Consider the following 19,065-nt stretch of genomic DNA (forward strand, 5'->3'; position numbering starts at 1 on the left):
AGTTAAACCATGTTAAATAGCTTATAAAAAACTCTCTGCCAGCCTCTCACTCCCTGCATGCCTCCATGCCTACTGCCTCTGATTCTGGAGCTTCTCTGGTCCAGTTTCTGATTTAATTTCTCCAACTGCTAAATCTCCTGTTTGCAGCAGAAGGGAGAAAGGGGCAGTCCGTAGAGATTATGCAGGATGGGGGTGTGTGCAGAATTCAGGGGTGTAGAGGTCCAACGATCTCATATATAGACTTTTTAAACCAAACCCCATTTTCTTTTCTTATTAAAATACCTGCCTACAGGTCTGATCATACTTTTTTTTTAATTAAAAAATGGATTTATTTTATTTTTGTTTGCACTGGGTGTTTGAAGCTGTGTGCAGCCTTCCTCTAGTTGTGGGGAGCAGGGGCTACCTGGACTTCTGCTTGCAGCGGCTTCTCTTGTGCACTGGCTCACTCGATCCATGGCAGCGGGATCTTCCTGGACCAGAGATCAAGCCTGTGTCCCCTGCATTGGCAGGCGGATTCTTCCTGCCCAGCCCCTACCTCGCCCCTGCCTCCCAAGGAATTCTTAGCCACTGGGCCACCCGGGAAGAGCTCTCTTGTCTACTTTGTATATGGTGGTTTGAGGCTTCAGATGTTGCCTTATTTCACTAAATACAGCTTTTCTGCTTCTGTGTCTTGTACTTGGGGTAAAAAGGATGAACATGCCTTTACCACAGTAAAAACTAATATCTAAACAAGTTTTGGGTTTTTTTTTTACTTACTTGCTAACATTGAAAAAATTATGACATTTCATATAAACGCGAGGGTGTTAGAATCTTCCTGAACTATCAGAAGGTCTAGCAATACTGGGCTCTTACTAGTTCCATATGGGAGAAGCTGGAGCTGAGGAGGGACAATGCCCTTTAGACCCAGCCTGGCTCTCCAGTTTTCCGCAGTCCCCACCACCCCCTACTGTTCGCAGTGTGCTCTGTTAATTCCATGACCTGCCTGGTTCCAGCAGACATTCGAGTTTGAAGTCTCTGCTCCGCTAAACCTCGTTAGTGGTCGTGTGTCTCTCGTGGAACCGGTGAGGTGGAAATCTTTTCTGTGTAGATATGGGAGAAAGACAGTCACAGGATAAAGTGAAGGTTAGAAAAGGAGGAAGGCCCTAGGGATCTAACTGAGGAAGGGGAGAAAATTAAGAAGGTGAGAGATCTCCGGCCACAAAACGCTCACAACCTGGGGATAATCAATACTTGCTTCTCTGGGTTGTCGGGAGGGCTGCCTGAGTTACTATATGGAAAGTGCTTCAAGAGTGCCTCGCACATAGTATGTGATGCATGGTTGGCTATTATTATTATTTTTGCTTTGTTGTGTTGGGGAATAACTTACCTAAAGTTCTCTCTTTTTAGTGTATTGTTTCACGATTTTGGACGAACATACTCCATCATGTAATCACCACCACAAGCAAATGTGGTGGGACTTCCCTGGCAGTCCAGGGGTTAAGATTCCATGCTTCCAATGCAGGGGGCACCCGTTCAATCCCTGGTTGGGGAACTAAGATCCCACATGCTGCTCAGCCAAACTAAAAAAAAAGATGTGGAATAGTCCCAGCACTCTCTCACAACACAGATTCCTTCTCAACCCCTTGCAATCAATCCCTCTTTCCGCCCCAGCCCCTGGCAACCACTGATCTGCTTCGTGTTCCTATTGTTTTGCCCTTGCCAGAATGTCACATATTAATAAATGGAATCATTCAGTGAACAGCCTTGGGTCTGGCTTCTTTCGCTTAGCATGACGCATCTGAGAGGCTTCCTTATTGCCGAGGGTGTCTATAGTTCATTCCTCTTTCATTGCTGTGCTCATCTTATGACTACCACAATTTAGGGCCAATTTAGTTGTTTCCAGCTTTTGGTGATTACAGATAAGGCCACTATAGGGCAAGTTCAGGCTTAACCATATAAAGACCTGCCAAACTATTTTCCAAATGACTGTATTTGTTTTGCCTTCCCACCTGCAGTGGAGGAGGGCTGTGTTGCTCTGCATCTTCACTAGCACTTGGTATTCTGGCCTTTTCATCTATTCTAGTGGGAATGCAATGGTATCTTACTGTGGTTTTAATTTGCATTTCCCTAGTAATTAATGATGTTCAGCATCTTTCATGTGCTCATTTGCCTTCCATATATTTTCTTTGATGAAACTTCTATGCAAATATTTGGCTAGTTCTTTTTTGGCGGGGGTGGGGGTGGGACTGCTTTATCACTGAATTTTGAGAGTTCTTCATATATTCTAGATAGAAGTCCTTTATCAGGTAAGTGTTTTGCAAAGATCGTCTGCCCATCCTTTTTTTTTTTTTTTCATTCTTTTAACAGTGTCTTTAGCAGAGCCTGACTTTTAAATATTCATGAAATCCAATTTACCAATTATTTTTCCTATAGTTAGTGCTATGATGTCACGTTTAAAAAATCATTGCCTAACGCAAGGTCACAAAGATCTTCTCCTGTGTTTTCCTAGAATCTTTAGAGTGACATTTTGGTCTGTGAGTCATTTGAAGTGAATTTTGTTATAAGATGTGAGGTAGGGGCTGAGGGTCATTCCTTTTTGCACACAGATGTCTAACTATTCCAATGTCCACTTTGAATATTTGCAATGATTATTATTTTTTTCTTTTCTTTCTTATTCTTGAATATTTGCAATGATTATTATTTTTTCCTTTTCTTTCTTTTTTTTTTTTTTTTTTATGGCTGCACGGCATGCGGGATCTTAGTTCCCTGACCAAGGATTGAACCTGTGCCCACTGCAGTGGAAACGAAGAGCCCTAACCCCTGAACTGCCAGAAAATCCTCTGCAATGATTATTAACACTCTCAGGATTCCTGTTCTTGGGGTGGCGGGGTACCAAAGGGGCATCTCAGCCTCACACACATCCCTCAAACCTAACAGCTGGGGCCTGTGGCTGTTCTTTGCCAGCAGAGTAATTGGTTTCAGGTCGCTTTACCTCCTCTTTCTTCCTGAAATCTTTTGCATAAAACAAACCATGAAAGGGCAGGGGTGGCCTAGCGGTCTGGCAACGTCCCTTTGAAAATAAACAAGTGCAGAAACTGAAAGGCAGCGACCATCTCTGGGGACTACTTGGAGAAACAGTTTGGGGCTGGTGCATCCGCTGCGCGTGGCTCTTTGGCCCCTGGCAGGCGGCAGGTCGGATATAGTAAAGCCAAACAGGATTGTGATTGCTTCAGATGTCACCTCTGGCCAAGGAGACCCCCGTGTCTTTGCAGGGAGAGGCAGGCTGGTGGGGAGCTGCCAGAGTTCCATGGCTCAACAGCTCTGGGCAGTCTGCATAGCCAGCTTCACACCTCTAAGGGAAATTCAGGCACGGGGGAGGTGGAGTGGGGATGGGGGTGTGTGTGGATAGAGGGTGGAGAAATAGATGCCTGTGGGTTTGGGTTTTTTTAAGCTTTATTGAGGTGCAACCTACTTCTCATAAAATTCACCAATTTTAAGTTTGCAATTCAATGAATTTTAGTAAGTTTACTGTTGTTCTTGTTTAGTTGCTCAGTCCTGTCTGACTCTTTGTGGCCCCATGGACTGCAGCCGACCAGGCTCCTGTGTCCATGCAATTTCCCAGGCAAGAATACTGGATGGATTGCCATTTCCTTCTCCAGGGGATCTTCCGGACCCAGGGATGGAACCCACATCTCCTGCATTGGTAGGCAAATTCTTTACCACTGAGCAAGTGCCTGGGAAATCCCATGGACAGAGGAGCCTGGTGGGCTACAGTTCACAGTGTTGCAAAAGAGTTGGACATGGCTGAAGTGACTTTGCAACTTTAGCAACTAAACAACTAGTCAAATAAGTTCACACACAGTTGTATAATTATCCCCACAATCAGGTTGCTTCAAATCATTCCCTCCGACCTCCTTATGGTCAATCTTTTGCTCCCAGCCCTAGACAACTCAGTCTCTACCTTGTCTCCATACTTTTGCTTTTTCTAGAAATTACTTCGTATAAATGGGGCCATAACAGTCGTTAGTCACAGTGGTATGTCAAGCCAGAAACTAATGAGGAAGTCAGAGAGTCAGGACGGCAGGGACACCTGCGCTCATGACTCTTCCTACCTGCTGTGCTACCTCGTGGGCACCACAGTATCTAACCTCAGTCTTCACATCTGTACAGCGGGGCTAATTGGTCCCCCTTTCATTGGAGCCAGGGTGAAATGAGGTCCAATATCTTGCATATTCATAATACTCCATGGAGACTGGAAACAGACCAAACGCCCACCAGCAGAAGCGTGTCGTGATGCCAATGACATGCAATATGGATAAATCTCACAAACATCTTACTGAGTGAAAGAAGCCAGACACAAAAGAGCACATTCTGTACGATTCTATGAATAGAAAGTTCAGAAAATGCTACATTTAGAAAACATCTGTGCAGAGAGACATCAGGATAGTAATTACCCTTCAGAGGGTAGTGACTGCAAGGGGTGGGCGGGGGGGCGTCCAGAGAATAAGTAATACTCTGTTTCTTGATGCAGGTGCTGGTCTTGCAGGTGTACTCAGTGAAAATTCATTGAGCAACACCCTTTCATATCAATGAAAAATTCAGGTAAGTCTTGCATGGTATCTGGCACATTGAGCATGTGTGCAAAGTCGCTTCAGTACTGTCTGACTCTTTGTGACCCTAAGAACTGTAGCCCACTAGGCTCCTCTGTCCATTGGATTCTCCAGGTGAGAATACTGGAGTGGCTTGCCGTGCCCTCCTCCAGGGGATCTTCCTGACCCAGGGATTGAACCCACATCTCTTACATCTACCTGCATTCCGTAGTCAAGTTCTTTAACACTAGTGCTGCCTGGGAAGCCCGTGGCACATAGTAGGTAATTATTATTATTGTTGTTATTACCATTAGTCATTATTTTTTATCATATTCTTTCAACCACACAGTTTCAACAGGAAAGTGTGGTCAAGTGCAGCAGTTGGCCAGGTGGTAAATAGTTCTGACTTTGCAAGTCAGTCCCCTACTCAATTCTGCTGTTGTATTGTGAAAGCTGCTGCTGCTAAGTTGCTTCAGTCGTGTCTGACTCTGTGTGACCCCATAGACGACAGCCCACCAGGCTCCCCTGTCCCTGGGATTCTCCAGGCAAGAACACTGGAGTGGGTTGCCATTTCCTTCTCCAATGCGTGAAAGTGAAAAGTGAAAAGTGAAAGTGAAGTCACTCAGTCGTGTCTGACTCTTAGCACTCCCATGGACTGCAGCCCACCAGGCTCCTCCATCTATGGGATTTTCCAGGCAAGAGTAGTGGAGTGGGGTGCCATTGCCTTCTCTCAATTGTGAAAGCAGTCAGGGATAATATGTAAGTGAATGAGCATAGCTGTGTGCCAATAAAACTTTATTTACAATAACAGCTGGCAGGCTGGATCTGCTGACCCCGGGTCTAGTGGCAGACAGGCTAGGTTCCACAGCCTTCTTCACTGAGTACCTGCGGGACCCTGTTCAGTCACTTCCCTGGCCACAGTTTCTCATCTGTATGATGGGGCAGCTGATCCTGCTCTAACTACCATTTAGGGTGACAAAGAGGTCAAATGAGCTCATACTTTGAGAGAGCCCTGAGGGAGAAAAGCGGAGTTTAAGAGTCTCTTGAGATTCTTTGATGCAAAGCAGATTGTTATCTCTGGTCAAGTCTAAAGAGAGAAAGCCACTGACTCCAGGTCACCCAGGGCATCCATGGGCACAAGTGTCTGTCCCAGGGGTACCCTAGAGGGAGACAGGAACAAAAGGCCTGGTACCACCTCCTGGTGCTTGCCTCCTAGAGGCCTTTTCCCCCAGGGCCTGTAGAGGTAGAGCAATGATGAAGGAGAGATGCTGGAAAAATGAGCCTCCAGTGAGCTGTTCCTCAGCCTGAAGGTCCCTCTTGGGCCTGACATACAGGGCCGCCAACGCTCACAGTGGGGATGCGTCGTCACACCTCCAGCCCTTTACTCAAGCCCTTGCGTTGACCAGGAATGTCTTCCCTTTGCCTGTTTCCTGGTGGGGTTCTAGTCATTCCACAAGGCACCACTCGGGCTCTAGATCATCTGGGGCGAGCTGGGGGTAACTCCAGTGTTAGTCTCGTTTAGGGGAGAGGCGAGTCTTCAGGGAGCAAAGTGTAACTCAGAGGACAAGCTGAAAGCAGCTGGGGGTGGGCGATTCTGCCTTTCCTGGAGCTTCATGGTCTAGCAGCTGGAGCTCTGGGGTCTAGACGTGCAGGAGGATGGTAACTACAATAAGAGCAGCAGCAACAGCAGTCGATATTTATTGAGATTTACTATGTGCCATGGGCTTCCCTGGTGGCTCAGACAGTAAAGAATCTGCCTTCAACATGGGAGACCTGGGTTTGATCCCTTGGTCAGGAAGATACCCTGGAGAAGGGAATGGCAACCCACTCCTGTATTCTGGCCTAAAGAACTCCATGGACAGAGAAGCCTGGCGGGCTACAGTTCATGAGGCCAGAGTCAGACACCACTGAGCAACTAACACGTTCATGTTCAGGGCTTGTCTGGAGCACTTTACGTGTATTTGGTAATTTACATATATTAATCCTCACAACAATCTGAGGAAGCACCATTATTCTTTCCATTTTACAGATGAGGATGCTGGGGCCCAGAGAGGTTAAGATACTTACTTGAGGTCACCCAGCTCTGAAGTGCTGGAGCTCTGAGGATTCTAGAAAAGCCTGCTTCCAAAGTCCAAATCAGGTCTATGTTAGCCTCTATTTCCTTGTGCTCAGCTGTGAAACTTCCAAGTTCCTGTCACATGGGAGCATTGAAAAAATAAAGTCTGGAGGAAAGAGACGGTCCTTCCAAGAGAAAAACAGTCAGGGTCAGAGCAACAACCATCTCAACAACCATCCCTCATTCTGGATTTGTCCAGGAGACCCTCCAAGCCCTTGGATGGAGGGGTGGGGGCTCAGGTGGGGAAAGACCAAGGGAAAGCTAACCTAAACGATCACAGGCATTTACTGGCTCAAGAACTTGAAAAGTTCAGGAGGGCTGGTTTCAGGGCCAGCTGCTGACTTCCCTGGAGGTTCGGTCGGTAAAGAGTCTGCCTGCAATGAGGGAGACCTGGGTTCAAGCCCTGGGTTGGGAAGATCCCCTGGAGAAGGAAATGGCAACCTACTCCAGTATTCTGGCCTGGAGAATTCCAGGAGGAATTCCAGAGAAGCCTGGTGGGCGACAGTCCATTAGGTTACAGAGAGTTGGACACAACTGAGTGACTAACACTTTGGGTCCAAGTGGTGCTCTCAGGAAGCTCACACTCACCATCTTTCAACTCTCTCCTGTCTCAGCTTCATTCTCAGGCAGGCTTCTCCCTGCCTTGGAGTGAAGGTGGCCCCAACAGCTCCACTTAACTCCAGCCAACACTGTAGGGGAAGTGTTTCCCAACAGGTCCCACAAAAATTCCAGGGCTGACTTTCATTGGGCCACGTGATCATCCTTGAGCCAATTGCTGTTGCCAGGGAGAGGGACCCAGATAGCCCAGCCACCCTTGGGGCTGAGAGTGGGTGAGGGGGACCCCTACTGGAAGAAGAGGGGAATGCAACTGGCAAAGGCAGCCAGTGTCCCCTATGAGCCTCTGGAGGAAAATAGGCATTCCTCAAGGGGCAGGTGAGGGATAAACTTGGGCGTTAGGAATTCAAATCCCTCCTCAGCCCAACCGCGGACTTCTGTGACATTTGTTGCGGTTCAGACTTGGACCTGGACCAGAGCTTTGTCTGCCTGCCTTCCCCTCCGCAAACTTGTTCCCACCTCACCTGGCTGCAGTGCCTGTTGCCTTCACATCACCTGGGGCACACGGGCCTTCTTGCCAACTCCTCGCCTCCTGCTTCACCTACAGTCTAGTTCCATAGTTGCCCTGCCCCCACCTCCTGTCTAGCTTTTTCCAGTCCACGCCATTCACTAGCAACACCGCCCTCAGTCCAGCAGGGCCCTGGCTCAGAAACCTCCAGCCACTTGTTAACATCCACAAGGCAAAATGGACTCCTTAGGCCTATGCCTGGGCTCCTCCACCATCCTAGGAGCCTCCCTGACCCCTGCCATCAAAATGCACCTCTCCCAATTCCAAACTGTCCCCAGCATCCTAGCATACCAGCTTATCTGCTTAGAGAGAAAGGGTCAAACTGGAGTCAATGCTGCCCAGGGTTCAGGACACAGATGGTGTTCAAGTGATGCCTGTAAAGTCCAAATTTCCAGCCCTTGGGCATGACTGCTCCTTGATGAAGAGAGGTGAGAGGAAGTCAGAAAGCTCCACAGAGACAGGGAAGCTGAGACAGAGAAGATAAAGCAGAATGTCTGAGACAAGAGACCCAGGGGCCTGGAGACAAGAATGGCAGAGGGAAGGGGAGAGATCCAGAGATGAAGATGAGTCTGGAAGGAAGGGACCTTCAGCCAGAGTTGGAGACCCAGGGAACAGAACTCAGGAATACCAGAGAGAGTGAAAGTGTGCCTGCTAAGGCACTTTTTTTTCTTTGGTTAAGCAAACAAGGTCCCTATGATTTATGTTTTGTCAGGATGAACTTTCCATATCAGGAGTTTATTTCACTGAGCAACCAATCCTGGTAAAAACACTGGAACACCTTAAAAAGGAACAGGGTGGGGAGGAAAGTCAGACAAAACAAAAAAGGAGAACGTTTGCCTCCAGGTCGGTCAACACGGGTGACTTTGCACAGGACAGCTAGAACAATCGTCCCACCCCTTTCGCCCCTAGCTGGTGGTTCACCTAGGGCCAGGTTTCAGGTGCGAGAGGAGAAAGAGAGACTGGACAGAGAAGAAAGGAAAAAGTCCACTGGGGGAGGGAGGCCGAGCTGGAGAGCGAGAAAGAGCCTGAGTTGTGGGGGGAGAGGCCCTGGGGCGGTTCTGGATCCAGCCTGACCATGAGTCACTAGCTGTTAAGGCAAGTCAAGACAGAGCTTCAAGTCACCAAATAATCGACCCCTGAGCCCCTGCCATGGGCCAGAGCCTCCTGAAACCAGGGACACTGCCAGGACGCAAGATGGGGGCAGATGGCCTGGCTGCAATTTATACCAGGGTTCTAATTGGCTACCAACTCAGCCTCCCAACAACACCCGCCCGCAGCATGTGAGAGGCCACAGTCCCGGTGTTCAAGTTGTATACAAAGTCAGGGCCACGCTGGAGACACCAGAGCAGCCCACTCTGTGAGTAAAATCTCACAGGATTTTACTCTTTACCATGACGCTCCAAAATCACATGGTGTTCATGATTTGAATTTTTATTTTCTGAAATGGAACCATTGTACATTGTACAAACCATATCTACTGATGGAATAAATAAGTGAAAAATTATACTGCTGTACAACACACCAAAAAAAAAAATCGTAAGAAAAAAAAAACAATTAGGTAACGGTGAATAAAAAGGTCTTTATATCTCTAAGCAGGTCCTTGGCTGATAATGGAACATTCCAAACCATGACATCGTTGGTAATGGGAGGTCACCACCTGTGAGTCAGTCTTCCGCCTTCAGGTTATGGGTGTTAAGTGCCAGCACTTTGTGGAATGTGTAACCGCAGCATCCCCAACTTCAAGTTTCGCGGGGAGTTAAGTTTGCCCTGGGAGCCCTTTAGGCTGCGGGGCCTGGTGTTGGCGGAAGGCATTCACTTAGGACCCCCGCCTCTGGCTCGGCCGGCTGAAAGGTCTTAGATTCCGTGGTGGGAGAGGGGGCGAGGGGCGCAGGACGGTGTGGGCAAGGGCGGCGGCCCCGAGGAGCGGGCCACATTGGGGAAGGAAGCACATGTGGGTTTTTGCAGTCTCACCATCCCGCGTGGAAGGCCTTCCTGGCCGGCGTGGATGGGGGCGCAGGGCCGCTGGCCGCTCTGCCTGGCATGGCCGTGGCGGGGCCCAGTCGGCCCGGACCCCTGGCCCGTTTCCTACCTTCAGGCACTTCAGAGAAAAACTAATGACAGCCTCGTATCCCGGGCGTCCTCCTTTGTTCACCCTCAACCATGTCCGCCCCCCTTGCCTGTCGAGGGGACCCTGCTGTTTCCACGGATGCCTGTGTTGTGATTCGTCTTCGGCTGTCTTGCTTGTCACCTCTCATTTCCCAAAAAAAATAAAGAGGAGGGAACAGATATCCAGATTCATCTTTCATCCAAACGGAGTTTTGCTGCAAATAAAGGAAGTTAATTCTAACTCTATAGGATCTGGAGGTAAAGCCGCCTTGAGATACGCTGAGAGGTAACACAGAACACAGTTCTCCGCAGAACTGCCTGCCTGAGGGGCAAAATTGATAAGGATTTTTTAAGACAGAAACCTTTCGGCATCTCTAACTTCAACATGACCATTTTCAAAGTTTGTGTGTGTGTGTGTTTCCCCTTCCCTTGCTTCAGGAGACATGTTTGCATGAGGTATTTGAAATTCAGGAACATTTTGATTCTTCTTGAAGTGCAGGAAATAGATTGGCTCCCTTCAAAAACAAAGAAGAGCCTCACCCTCAGAAACGCTTAGAAAATGGAGTCTGGCAGACACTCCCCATGGTGGTCAGGAGAGAGATCCACACGTGAAAGGTGGTACTTGAATATATGCACCAATTGGCCGAAACAGAAACAAAACGAACAAACAAACAGAAAAAAAAACACCAACAAAACCCGGAACCCTCCCCCTCCCCCCTCACACAACTCAAAGGGAGTTGGAACTCCAGTGCAGTAAAGAAAGCTCAGGAGAAGGGTTAAGGGTCTGAGGAGTCCGTATAGGAATTAAGAGCAAACCAGGCCTCAGAACCAAAGAGTGAGGCAGTTCATCCAAGGTGGGGGGCGTGGGGAGAAGAGGTGCTTCTCCGTTTTAGTGACAGGAAGCTGTCCCAGTGCAGGCGGGGGATGCAGGCGGGGGATGCAGGCGGGGGAGGGACCCCAGGGCCCCCTTTCTGGAGGAGTGCAAAGCTCTCCAGTTTCTCGGGGGCCTCATTTCTGGCCTCAAGTTCCAACCCTTAAGGCCTGCTCCCCTGTGGGGACCCTCGGAGCATCCTGGGAAAGAGACGCGATCCAACTGTTGGCTCCAGGAGTCAGAACAGTGTGCAGAAAGCCGGTGGACTCTGCATTTCGGCCGACTGCAACCTCACCTCCCCCGCGGGTGGGGCCAGGTGGAGCTGGGGAGGTAGACTAGGGTAGCAGGTGACTGTGGATTTGAAATCCAAGCAACGTCCTATGAGAGAAAGTTCAGCACCAGCTATTCCTGCCATCTGCTCCCAGCCTCCTCCGGCCCTTTATCGTCTTAAGGAGACCATCCTGCCATCAGCCACAGGAGCCAGTCCATCTTCGGAGGTGTGGGAGGTTGCCACATGGTGGGGAGGGGCTGAGGGGGGAAGTGCCAGGACAATCCAAGGGCTCTGTATGTCCCTCTGGGCAGCTGTGGGCTTGGAAACACCAGTTCAGATGCCTCAAGCAAGCCTGGGAACAATGCCCAGACATCTGAGACTCCTCGGACCCTGGAGGCTAGCATTGTCCCCAACCAGGGCTCAGGGTGTATTCTGCAGCCTCCCAGCTGCACCTAGAAAACCAGATGGCCGGGGAGGTCCTGCTCTTCTGCGGCCTCAAGCTCTCCTTCTCCCTGCCTGGTCCACTCCAGCTGAAGTCCTGGGGCAGGGAGGAGAAAGACTCGAGGACCGGAGCAACGGCTGCCTGAACTGAACCAAGAGGGCACTTGTAAGGGGAGACGCAAAACAACCAGGAAAACATGCCAGAGGTCACCTCAAGGGCACAAGGCACGAAAAAAGAAAGCAGAAGGAATATCGGTTGAACAGTGAAAAGCCCCGATGAAAAGCGAATTCCTGATCAGTACCACCCTCAAATAGCTTATATCATTAAATAGAGGAGTGGGGAGGGAAAAAAAAAATACAGCAGCAACACAAATGTAATCTTGGCTTCAGAGACAGTGTCCAGACGCTCCTGAGCTGTCGACCTCGCCTTCCCCAGGAAAGTCACTTCAAGATTCGAGTGTTTTGCTTCACAGCAGAAAGTTCTTCAGTGTCTGAGAAGTTACGCCGTTCTAGGTTTTCTTGGATTTGCACTTGGTAAACTTGTTAAGTTAGTAGTTCCCTTTGCACCCGACAGGGATCTGCTCGGGCGAGGTTGTTCAACAACTAAGCCTGCTGATGGATCTCCCGTGAGACGTGGATCAGAGGACTGAACTCGGCGTCTACATCTCCTCGGAGTTCTGTTGCGAAGCCTCCAGTTTCATCTTTTTGGAGGGTGGCACTCCTTCCAGATCCTTGGGGTTGGGAGGTGGGGGAAGAGGAAGAAAAGAGAAATGCAGGTTGACACCCCGGGAGAGCAACTTGGGTCAGCTGGGAAGTTACAAGTCGAAGGTGGGCATCTGAGGTTCTGACCCTGTGGCCCTGGCATGGACTTGAAAGGGTTCACGGACCTACCGGGAGCCACACACCCAAGCTACTCCTATGTCCACCAAGTCACCTGCGTCTTCCAATTGCTAACTGCAGGGTAATTATGTATGCAGTTTTAAGTTTACTCTCCAAGATCAAAGGTTAGACCAACCTGGTTGTATTGACAACAGCTCATCCAGGACTCAGCACAGACGTTTATGGAATGCATACATGTTGGTTATTCTGGGGGAAGGTCTGTAGTGCCACCAAATTCCCAAGAAATTCCAGTGTGCGCGCGTGTGTGCGCGTGCACACACACACACACACTTCGACACTCACTCACCTACTTCTCCCTCGACTTTCTCGCTCTATCATCCCAGCCAGCTCCAAACTAACCCATCCCCCGAGTCCAGCTCCTAAGGTCGCCCATCCTAACCAGCACTCCCACGGCTGGCGATGGCCCTGCCACCTGCCTAGGATACAGCTGGACAGCACCCTGGAGTGCTCCCTTCTCGCCACGCCTAACTCCATCTCTAGAGACCCTCAGCCCACCCACGGCTGCCCTTGCCAGCCACCCCATCCACACCTGAGCCTCCGTTCCTTGTATGGCTGGAGCAGCAGCCTGCTCCACAGCTGCCCCACCCAGCCTTCAGCAGAGCTCAAGAGATAGTTTCAAAACAGAGATCATACAGAGCATAACACTGATCTCGGAACAAAATCCCAACTCCTCATCAGGCCGAGAAGGCCCCTCTCCCTCCCCTCCTTCCTCCCCCTTTCCTGTCCGCCTGGCTCCAGCCTCCCTGGCTTCACCTGCCATTCCTCAGGCTGGCCTCTGTCTCCTGGCCTGTGTGCCCTTTTCTCTCCCGCTCTCATCTCACCCCTCCCCGCCCGCACCATCCAGGAGGGCTTCTTTGCATCACCCTGCTCCCGCTCTCCTACAGCTCGAACTGCAATCCACTTGCATCTGCCGGCTCCTGGCTGTGTCTCCGCCTCCCTGAACCCATCCTCCCTGACTCCTTGAGGACAGGGACCATGTCAGTTGGCTCACACCATCCCCCTAGGACCCAGCTTACTGCCCAGTACACAGTGGAGGCCCAAGAGGTGCTAAACAGAGACCCCCGGGCCTTGATGGATGAGGTGAGTGAGTTTTCTGAGAGTGGATATGACAGGAAGGCAGAAAGAACTGCCCCTGTCTCTCCCCTGCCTTTTCCTCGTGAAAGTGATAAAAGCTCGGTCTCAACGTAACAGGAGCAGGTGGGTCACTGTGCCTTCTGAGGAAGGGGGATACCATTCAGGCCAAGCGTCCACAGAGCATTTGCATGGGGTGGGGACAGTATGTGAGCTTGGCAGCGGACTCTGGAAAGCGGACAAATGTCCCACGAAAGAGAGGGAGCAGGAGGGAGTGGCTGAAAAAGAGGATAGGGAACATTTCTTCGTTTTTAAATAGGCAAGGCTGAACATCAATGTCAAGCTCTCTGCTTCAGGGCACACACCCTCTGTCTTACTCACAAACTGAGCAGCTCTGGAGACAAGCGGCACGTCTATGTGAGTGTGAAAACTGCGGAAGGGTCCCCATTTCAGGTGTGGGTCCCTGAACATGGGAGTGGAGGTGGGGGTGTGTCAGAATGGAAGACCCCTGGACTTTCCAGATGCCAGTGGAGAGCACCAGACACTCCCGGGGTATGGCTCAGCATCTTGAGAGGCCAGGAGACGCCAGCTGCCATCCTGGCTTTTGCCAATTCTATCTGAGGGTTGGATCTGTATTGTAATCAAATGGGCTCACGCTCCGCTGGAGGCCTGGCACTGCGGCTCACGCTGTGAGAATGTTTCTTCATTCTCTACCTGTACCTGGTCAACGTGCTTTAACAGCTGCATACCGGGCTGTGCATCTGCCACTCCGGATTTATTAAATCCTTTTGAGACACTCAGGTTTTGGCCGGTTTTCTGCCACGGCAAACACTTCTTTCATCAACACTGTCCTGTCTTTGGGCCCCTGGAGGAGTCTTGGGTAGGCTGGCAGGGGGTTGCGGAGCCAAGGGTGCCAGGATGTAAGGGTCTGAGAGTCTCTTCCCTTTGAGGAAGGCCTGGTTGAAGGCTCCCTACAGATCAAGCTAGTCCCCTTTCTCTGCGGCTACTTGTTTTTGGTTTCTCCCCAGGTGTGAAAATACTCCAGTGGAAGTAGTCTTATTAGCTGCAGTTTTGATACCCCTGAGTCCTCAGACCTCTTTGATGAGCACAGAGGATGGACAGTAAAAAAAAAAATCACAACAGAAGCCAAGGCAACGCCGGGGCCGCTGCTGTGCCCAGCTCTGTGTTGAGTGCTGCCCATATTCTCTCCTCTCATCCATGTTCTGGCCCCAGGACAGTCCTGTGATCTTACTGTGCCAGTAAGAGACACTGAGGCTCGTGTGTGTGTCAAGTGGAGGGGCTGGGATTCGAACCAGGGATGTTTGCTTCCGTCAGCAAGGCCACCTGCATCTGCACTGTCTGATTCAGACTAGATTCCGGCAAACAGTGATAACCTGGAAAGGGACCAAGTAGTGGGGAGCGAGGTCAGGTGCAAGACTCCAAAGGATGGTTCGTCTAGCATGTAGAGTCTGAAGACCTGTCTCCCCAGCTCTAAGGGAAGTTGACTTTGGGTCACTGAGACTGGGCAGTGCTTTTGTGGACCCGAATAAACAAAGTGATGAAGCTAAGGCTGGGATACAGGACTGACCCCAAGGGGGTGCTGTGTGTCTCCTCTACTGTGGGACCAGTGACCAGACCAGCTACAGGACGTTCATGGGTCCTGCTCAGTGAATACCAGACAGTTCCAATCATCTAGAGAGCAAACGAGAAAACAAAAACAAGAAGACACCTTTCAACGTACCCCCGACACCCCAGCAGGCTCCTGGCCGAGCTGGCTGCCCCTCTGAGACCTCGATCGAGGTACCTGAGAGATTGTGGATGTCTCTGCAGCCAGGCCCGCATCTCCAGATGGCTGCCGATCGACTTGCTCTGAACTGTTCATCGAGTTTTCCATTGAAGACTGTGAATTCTGCTCGTCGGAAGCATCTGAGGGAAAGGCAAGACGACAGAAGCTGTTTTCAGACACGGGCGATACGGAGCCAGATGAACCACTTACTAAAAATACCTGGAACTGGGTAAGTTGGGAGGCCAGGCGGTCTGTCAGGACTGCAAGGAGCTGGGGGGCTTGGGAAGCCTCTTATTTTTTAAGGATGTCATTTTAAGCAGCCAGGCCACACTCTGGCACTGGGGACTCTGACCCTTTCCCTTGCATATCTATTACCTGCCAAGTGCCAGGAGAAGCCAGGTAAAGGATACTACAGGCTTTATGCTGCGTGCATCTGGTGCCCTCTAATGGACACAGCGTGCTCCAACCATCATGGCTGCAGGCCCCTCCCTCCTTCCATTAGGGAGTGGGGGGGGGGGTTGGGATTCACAGAGGGAACTGCCCCTTTGTACACATTTCTCTTAGTAATATGCATATTTTTCTGATTGCTATTTTAAGAACCAAAAAATACAGGGAGGGGGATGAAATCAGCAACTACCTCATGTCACCCACGGCTGCCATGCCACTAACATTTTAGGGGATCTAGCCCTATTTTTCCAGATGTTTCTCCCTACATGCACTTCTAGTTCTGCATTCTCCCCAAATAGGGATCTCACAATATTTGGGAAGAATTCTGCACGTCTTTAAAAATTCTATAAATACGAGTGCCTACAAGATGGCTGCACAGCATTCCGTCAGGCCGTCACTTACATTTAATGAACCCCTGTCTTGCTGGTCACTTGGGCTCTGTCTCATGCACCGGTCTCCCTGCTCCCCCTACCATGTTCCGTTAGCAGAAGGAAGGTGCAGGTTAGCAGGCTGTGGGAGGTGGTGCGGCTTTGGAAAGAGGGAGCAGCCGTTGCACCTGAAGCTTATCTTAGGCACAGAGCGCACGGAAGGAGCAGCCGCATCCCGCCCAGGGCCCTGCTCTGCTTGCATTCAAGATACCAACAACATATGTCACCCTGATTTGTAAAAAAAAAAAAAAAAGAAAGAAACACTAAAATATTCAAGAATGTTTTACGTTCTGGGGTTTCTGAGATAGAAGCACAACAGAGGGAAAAAATTTCCCAGGTCTAAGTTTTCTCTTTCTCTCTCTTTTTTTTGGCCATGCTGTGCAGCCCGTGGGATCTTAGCTCCCCGACTGGGGATTGAACCTTTACCCCTTGCATTGGAAACGCAGAGTCTTAACCACTGAACCACCAGGAAAGTCCCCAGGCTTAATTTTTAAAGCAAGCAAGCAATTAAGAGGAAGGGGCAGGGAGAAGCAGGCAATATTCCAGAGCTTGAGCCCGGCAGAGCACAGAGGGATGGGGAGCAGGGCGGAAGGAAGGAGCTGCAGCCCTCCTTCCACAGAGGCTGAGCCCTAGTATATCCGTCCCAGCAAAGGTGCCGTTAACACAGACTCTGCTCCCCCAAACCGGCTGCTCCCCCCAAACCAGCAGCCCTGAGTGCCCAGGGCAGTACCAGGAGACCCGACACCCTGCCACAGTCTGAGCTGGGTTCTCCTAACGCCATCAGGAGGGTCATGGGGTCCCCCACACTGGGACCCCTGGGCTCTTCCTACCACCTGGTGTCTGGGTGGGGGGGGACACAGGGTCCAGCCACAGACAGGGTTTTAAAAATTATTTAATATTTATATATTTTATTTGGCTGCGCCAGGTCAGGGTTGCAGTGCACAAGATCTTTAGTAGCGGCATGCAGGGTCTAGTTCCCTGACCAGGAATCGAACCCGGGGCACCCAGCACTGGGAGCATGGAGTCTTAGCCACCAGACCAGCAGGGAAGTCCCAGACCTGGTTTCTAATGCTGCCTCTGCCGCTTGTTCCTATGAAGCCGGGCTCCCTGTGTCAGACTCTCCCACCCTCCATAAAGTTGAGGTTGACAACAACAGCTGTCCTGTTGAGCTGCTGTGAAGATTAAATGGGAAGATGGAAAAAGGACCCAAGCGGCAAAATAATCCCATGTGGGAGTAGATGAGGGATCATCGAGGGCAGGGAACCAAACTCCCCATAAACCTGACATTTCTTCGGTATTTCCAGTTTTACCTTTAAAGACCATGTTAACAGCAGTTCCTCAAAAACACACAATTCCTATATGACCCAGCGATTCTACTTCTAGCTATAGCCCCACAGGAACTGAAAACAAGCCTTCAAACTCATGTTTGCAGACAAATAATCACAGGAGCATCACTCACGGTGGCCCAGATGTCCATTAACAGATACGCAGATAAGCACAATGTGTCCACCCACACAGCAGAGTATTATTCAGCCACGAAAAGGAACGAAGCACTGACCCAGGCTACTATGTGCATGAACCGTGACACCATGATGCTGAGTGACAGACGTCAGTCAACAAAAGACACAGGGTGCATGACTCCATTTCTGTGAAAGGACCAGGAAAGACAAATCCACAGAGACAGAAAACACAGACTGGTGGAGGCCAGGGATAGAGGAATGGGAAATGACAGCTGAAGGGCACAGGGTTTCCTGTTAGAGTGACGAGAACTGTTTGGAACTAGACAGAGGTGGTGACTGTACAACATGATGAATGTGCTAAATGGTACTGAATTGCTCGCTTTAAAATGGTGCCTTGCATGCTATGGGAATTTCACCTCAATTTAAATAAAAGAAAAATCCATGTTAACCTTATATTCTAGTTCACATTATAAGTTTGCTTTAACAAACCTTTGCAGTTACTATTATCCTCCTTCTCTCTTGACTACGGACCTCTTTTTTTAAAAAAAGAAGCACTTATTTTTTTGGCTGGTGTAGGTCTTAGCTGTGGCATGTGGGATCTAGTTCTCTGAGCAGGGATCAAACCCCAGCCCCCTGCACTGGGAGCACAGAGTTTTAGCCACTGGACCAGGAGGGAAGTCGCGACAGAGCCCTTTCTGCCCTACGTGGTGGGCTTTGCAGAGAGGAGAGGGAGGTGGGGGCCCAGACGCAGGCTTAGAAATCATGAAGGTGGCGAGTCACCCACAGTGTGGGTCCACGGAGTCACGCTGACCCCTTGCTTGGCCCAAGAGCACAGCGGGAACTGGCCTTGGAGCTGGCCGAGCATTCCAGGCAGGCCCCGCTGCTGCGCCCTGGTTCTCTCAGCCCAAGGCACTGGAACTCACCCAGGGGAAATTATTTTCCAAGGGCCTAAATTTAGTCCAGGGACTTTGGACATTATGTCATTCCCTGAACTCACTTAGCAGTAAACAAGTTCAAAGCAAGGTCAACAGCTGGCGACCAACCTGCTCTGTCCTGCAGGAAGTGGACCCCCACCTGGGGAAGGCCCCTGACAGTGTGTAGGTGTGTCCCCTGGGCAAAGCTGGGCAACTGTGCCGGCCCAGAGGACTGGCCTGGCCGGGAAGGGACGCCCATGTGGTTCCCATGGACCTGAGGCAGCGGGTAGGAGTTTCAGGGTCCTAACACAACAGCCATGAAAGCGTGGACCCGACAGAATTCCCGCAGCTGAGCGCTGGGAAAGGAGACGCACACCCGAAACACAGGAAAACCGAGGGCAGGCCCAGAAAGCCGGGATATGGCCACACCGGCCCTGCCCCTCATCGCTCCGCCCTCCCTCTGCCCCGCCCACCCCGCAAGCTCCACCTCCTTTCCCAGGGACCTGAAGCCTCCTTTCCCAGTGACCTGACGCGACAGGCAACTTTAATTTGTCTTGAGGAAA

The 19,065-nt window shown here is 50.5% G+C and overlaps 1 protein-coding gene and 2 long non-coding RNA genes across 5 annotated transcripts in view; 2 read left to right on the forward strand and 1 right to left on the reverse strand.

The window, feature by feature from the left end:
• The first annotated feature begins 2,237 nt into the window (after positions 1-2,237).
• Positions 2,238-3,080, forward strand: LOC138422617 (uncharacterized). Its single transcript, XR_011249945.1, has 2 exons — positions 2,238-2,285; positions 2,742-3,080. It is a non-coding gene; the product is annotated as an uncharacterized lncRNA (long non-coding RNA).
• A 6,137-nt stretch (positions 3,081-9,217) lies between these two features.
• The window catches only part of BCL7A (BAF chromatin remodeling complex subunit BCL7A), a 31,258-nt gene continuing 21,410 nt past the window's right edge, over positions 9,218-19,065 (reverse strand). For 2 of the 3 annotated variants that reach the window (XM_069557792.1, XM_069557791.1), the window contains 2 exons: positions 15,272-15,393; positions 9,218-12,227 (listed from right to left, as the gene is read on the reverse strand). In XM_069557792.1, the coding sequence (XP_069413893.1) occupies positions 12,156-12,227; positions 15,272-15,393 (194 nt within the window). In that variant the 3' untranslated portion in view covers positions 9,218-12,155. Of the gene's footprint in view, positions 12,228-15,208; positions 15,394-19,065 lie in introns of all 3 variants that reach the window. The other variant, XM_069557793.1, reaches the window with a different exon arrangement.
• LOC138422619 (uncharacterized) lies at positions 14,496-18,041 on the forward strand. The gene is made up of 2 exons (XR_011249946.1): positions 14,496-15,482; positions 17,561-18,041. It is a non-coding gene; the product is annotated as an uncharacterized lncRNA (long non-coding RNA).

The sequence above is a fragment of the Ovis canadensis genome, chromosome 17, assembly GCF_042477335.2.
Source record: "Ovis canadensis isolate MfBH-ARS-UI-01 breed Bighorn chromosome 17, ARS-UI_OviCan_v2, whole genome shotgun sequence".
Lineage (NCBI taxonomy): Eukaryota > Metazoa > Chordata > Mammalia > Artiodactyla > Bovidae > Ovis > Ovis canadensis.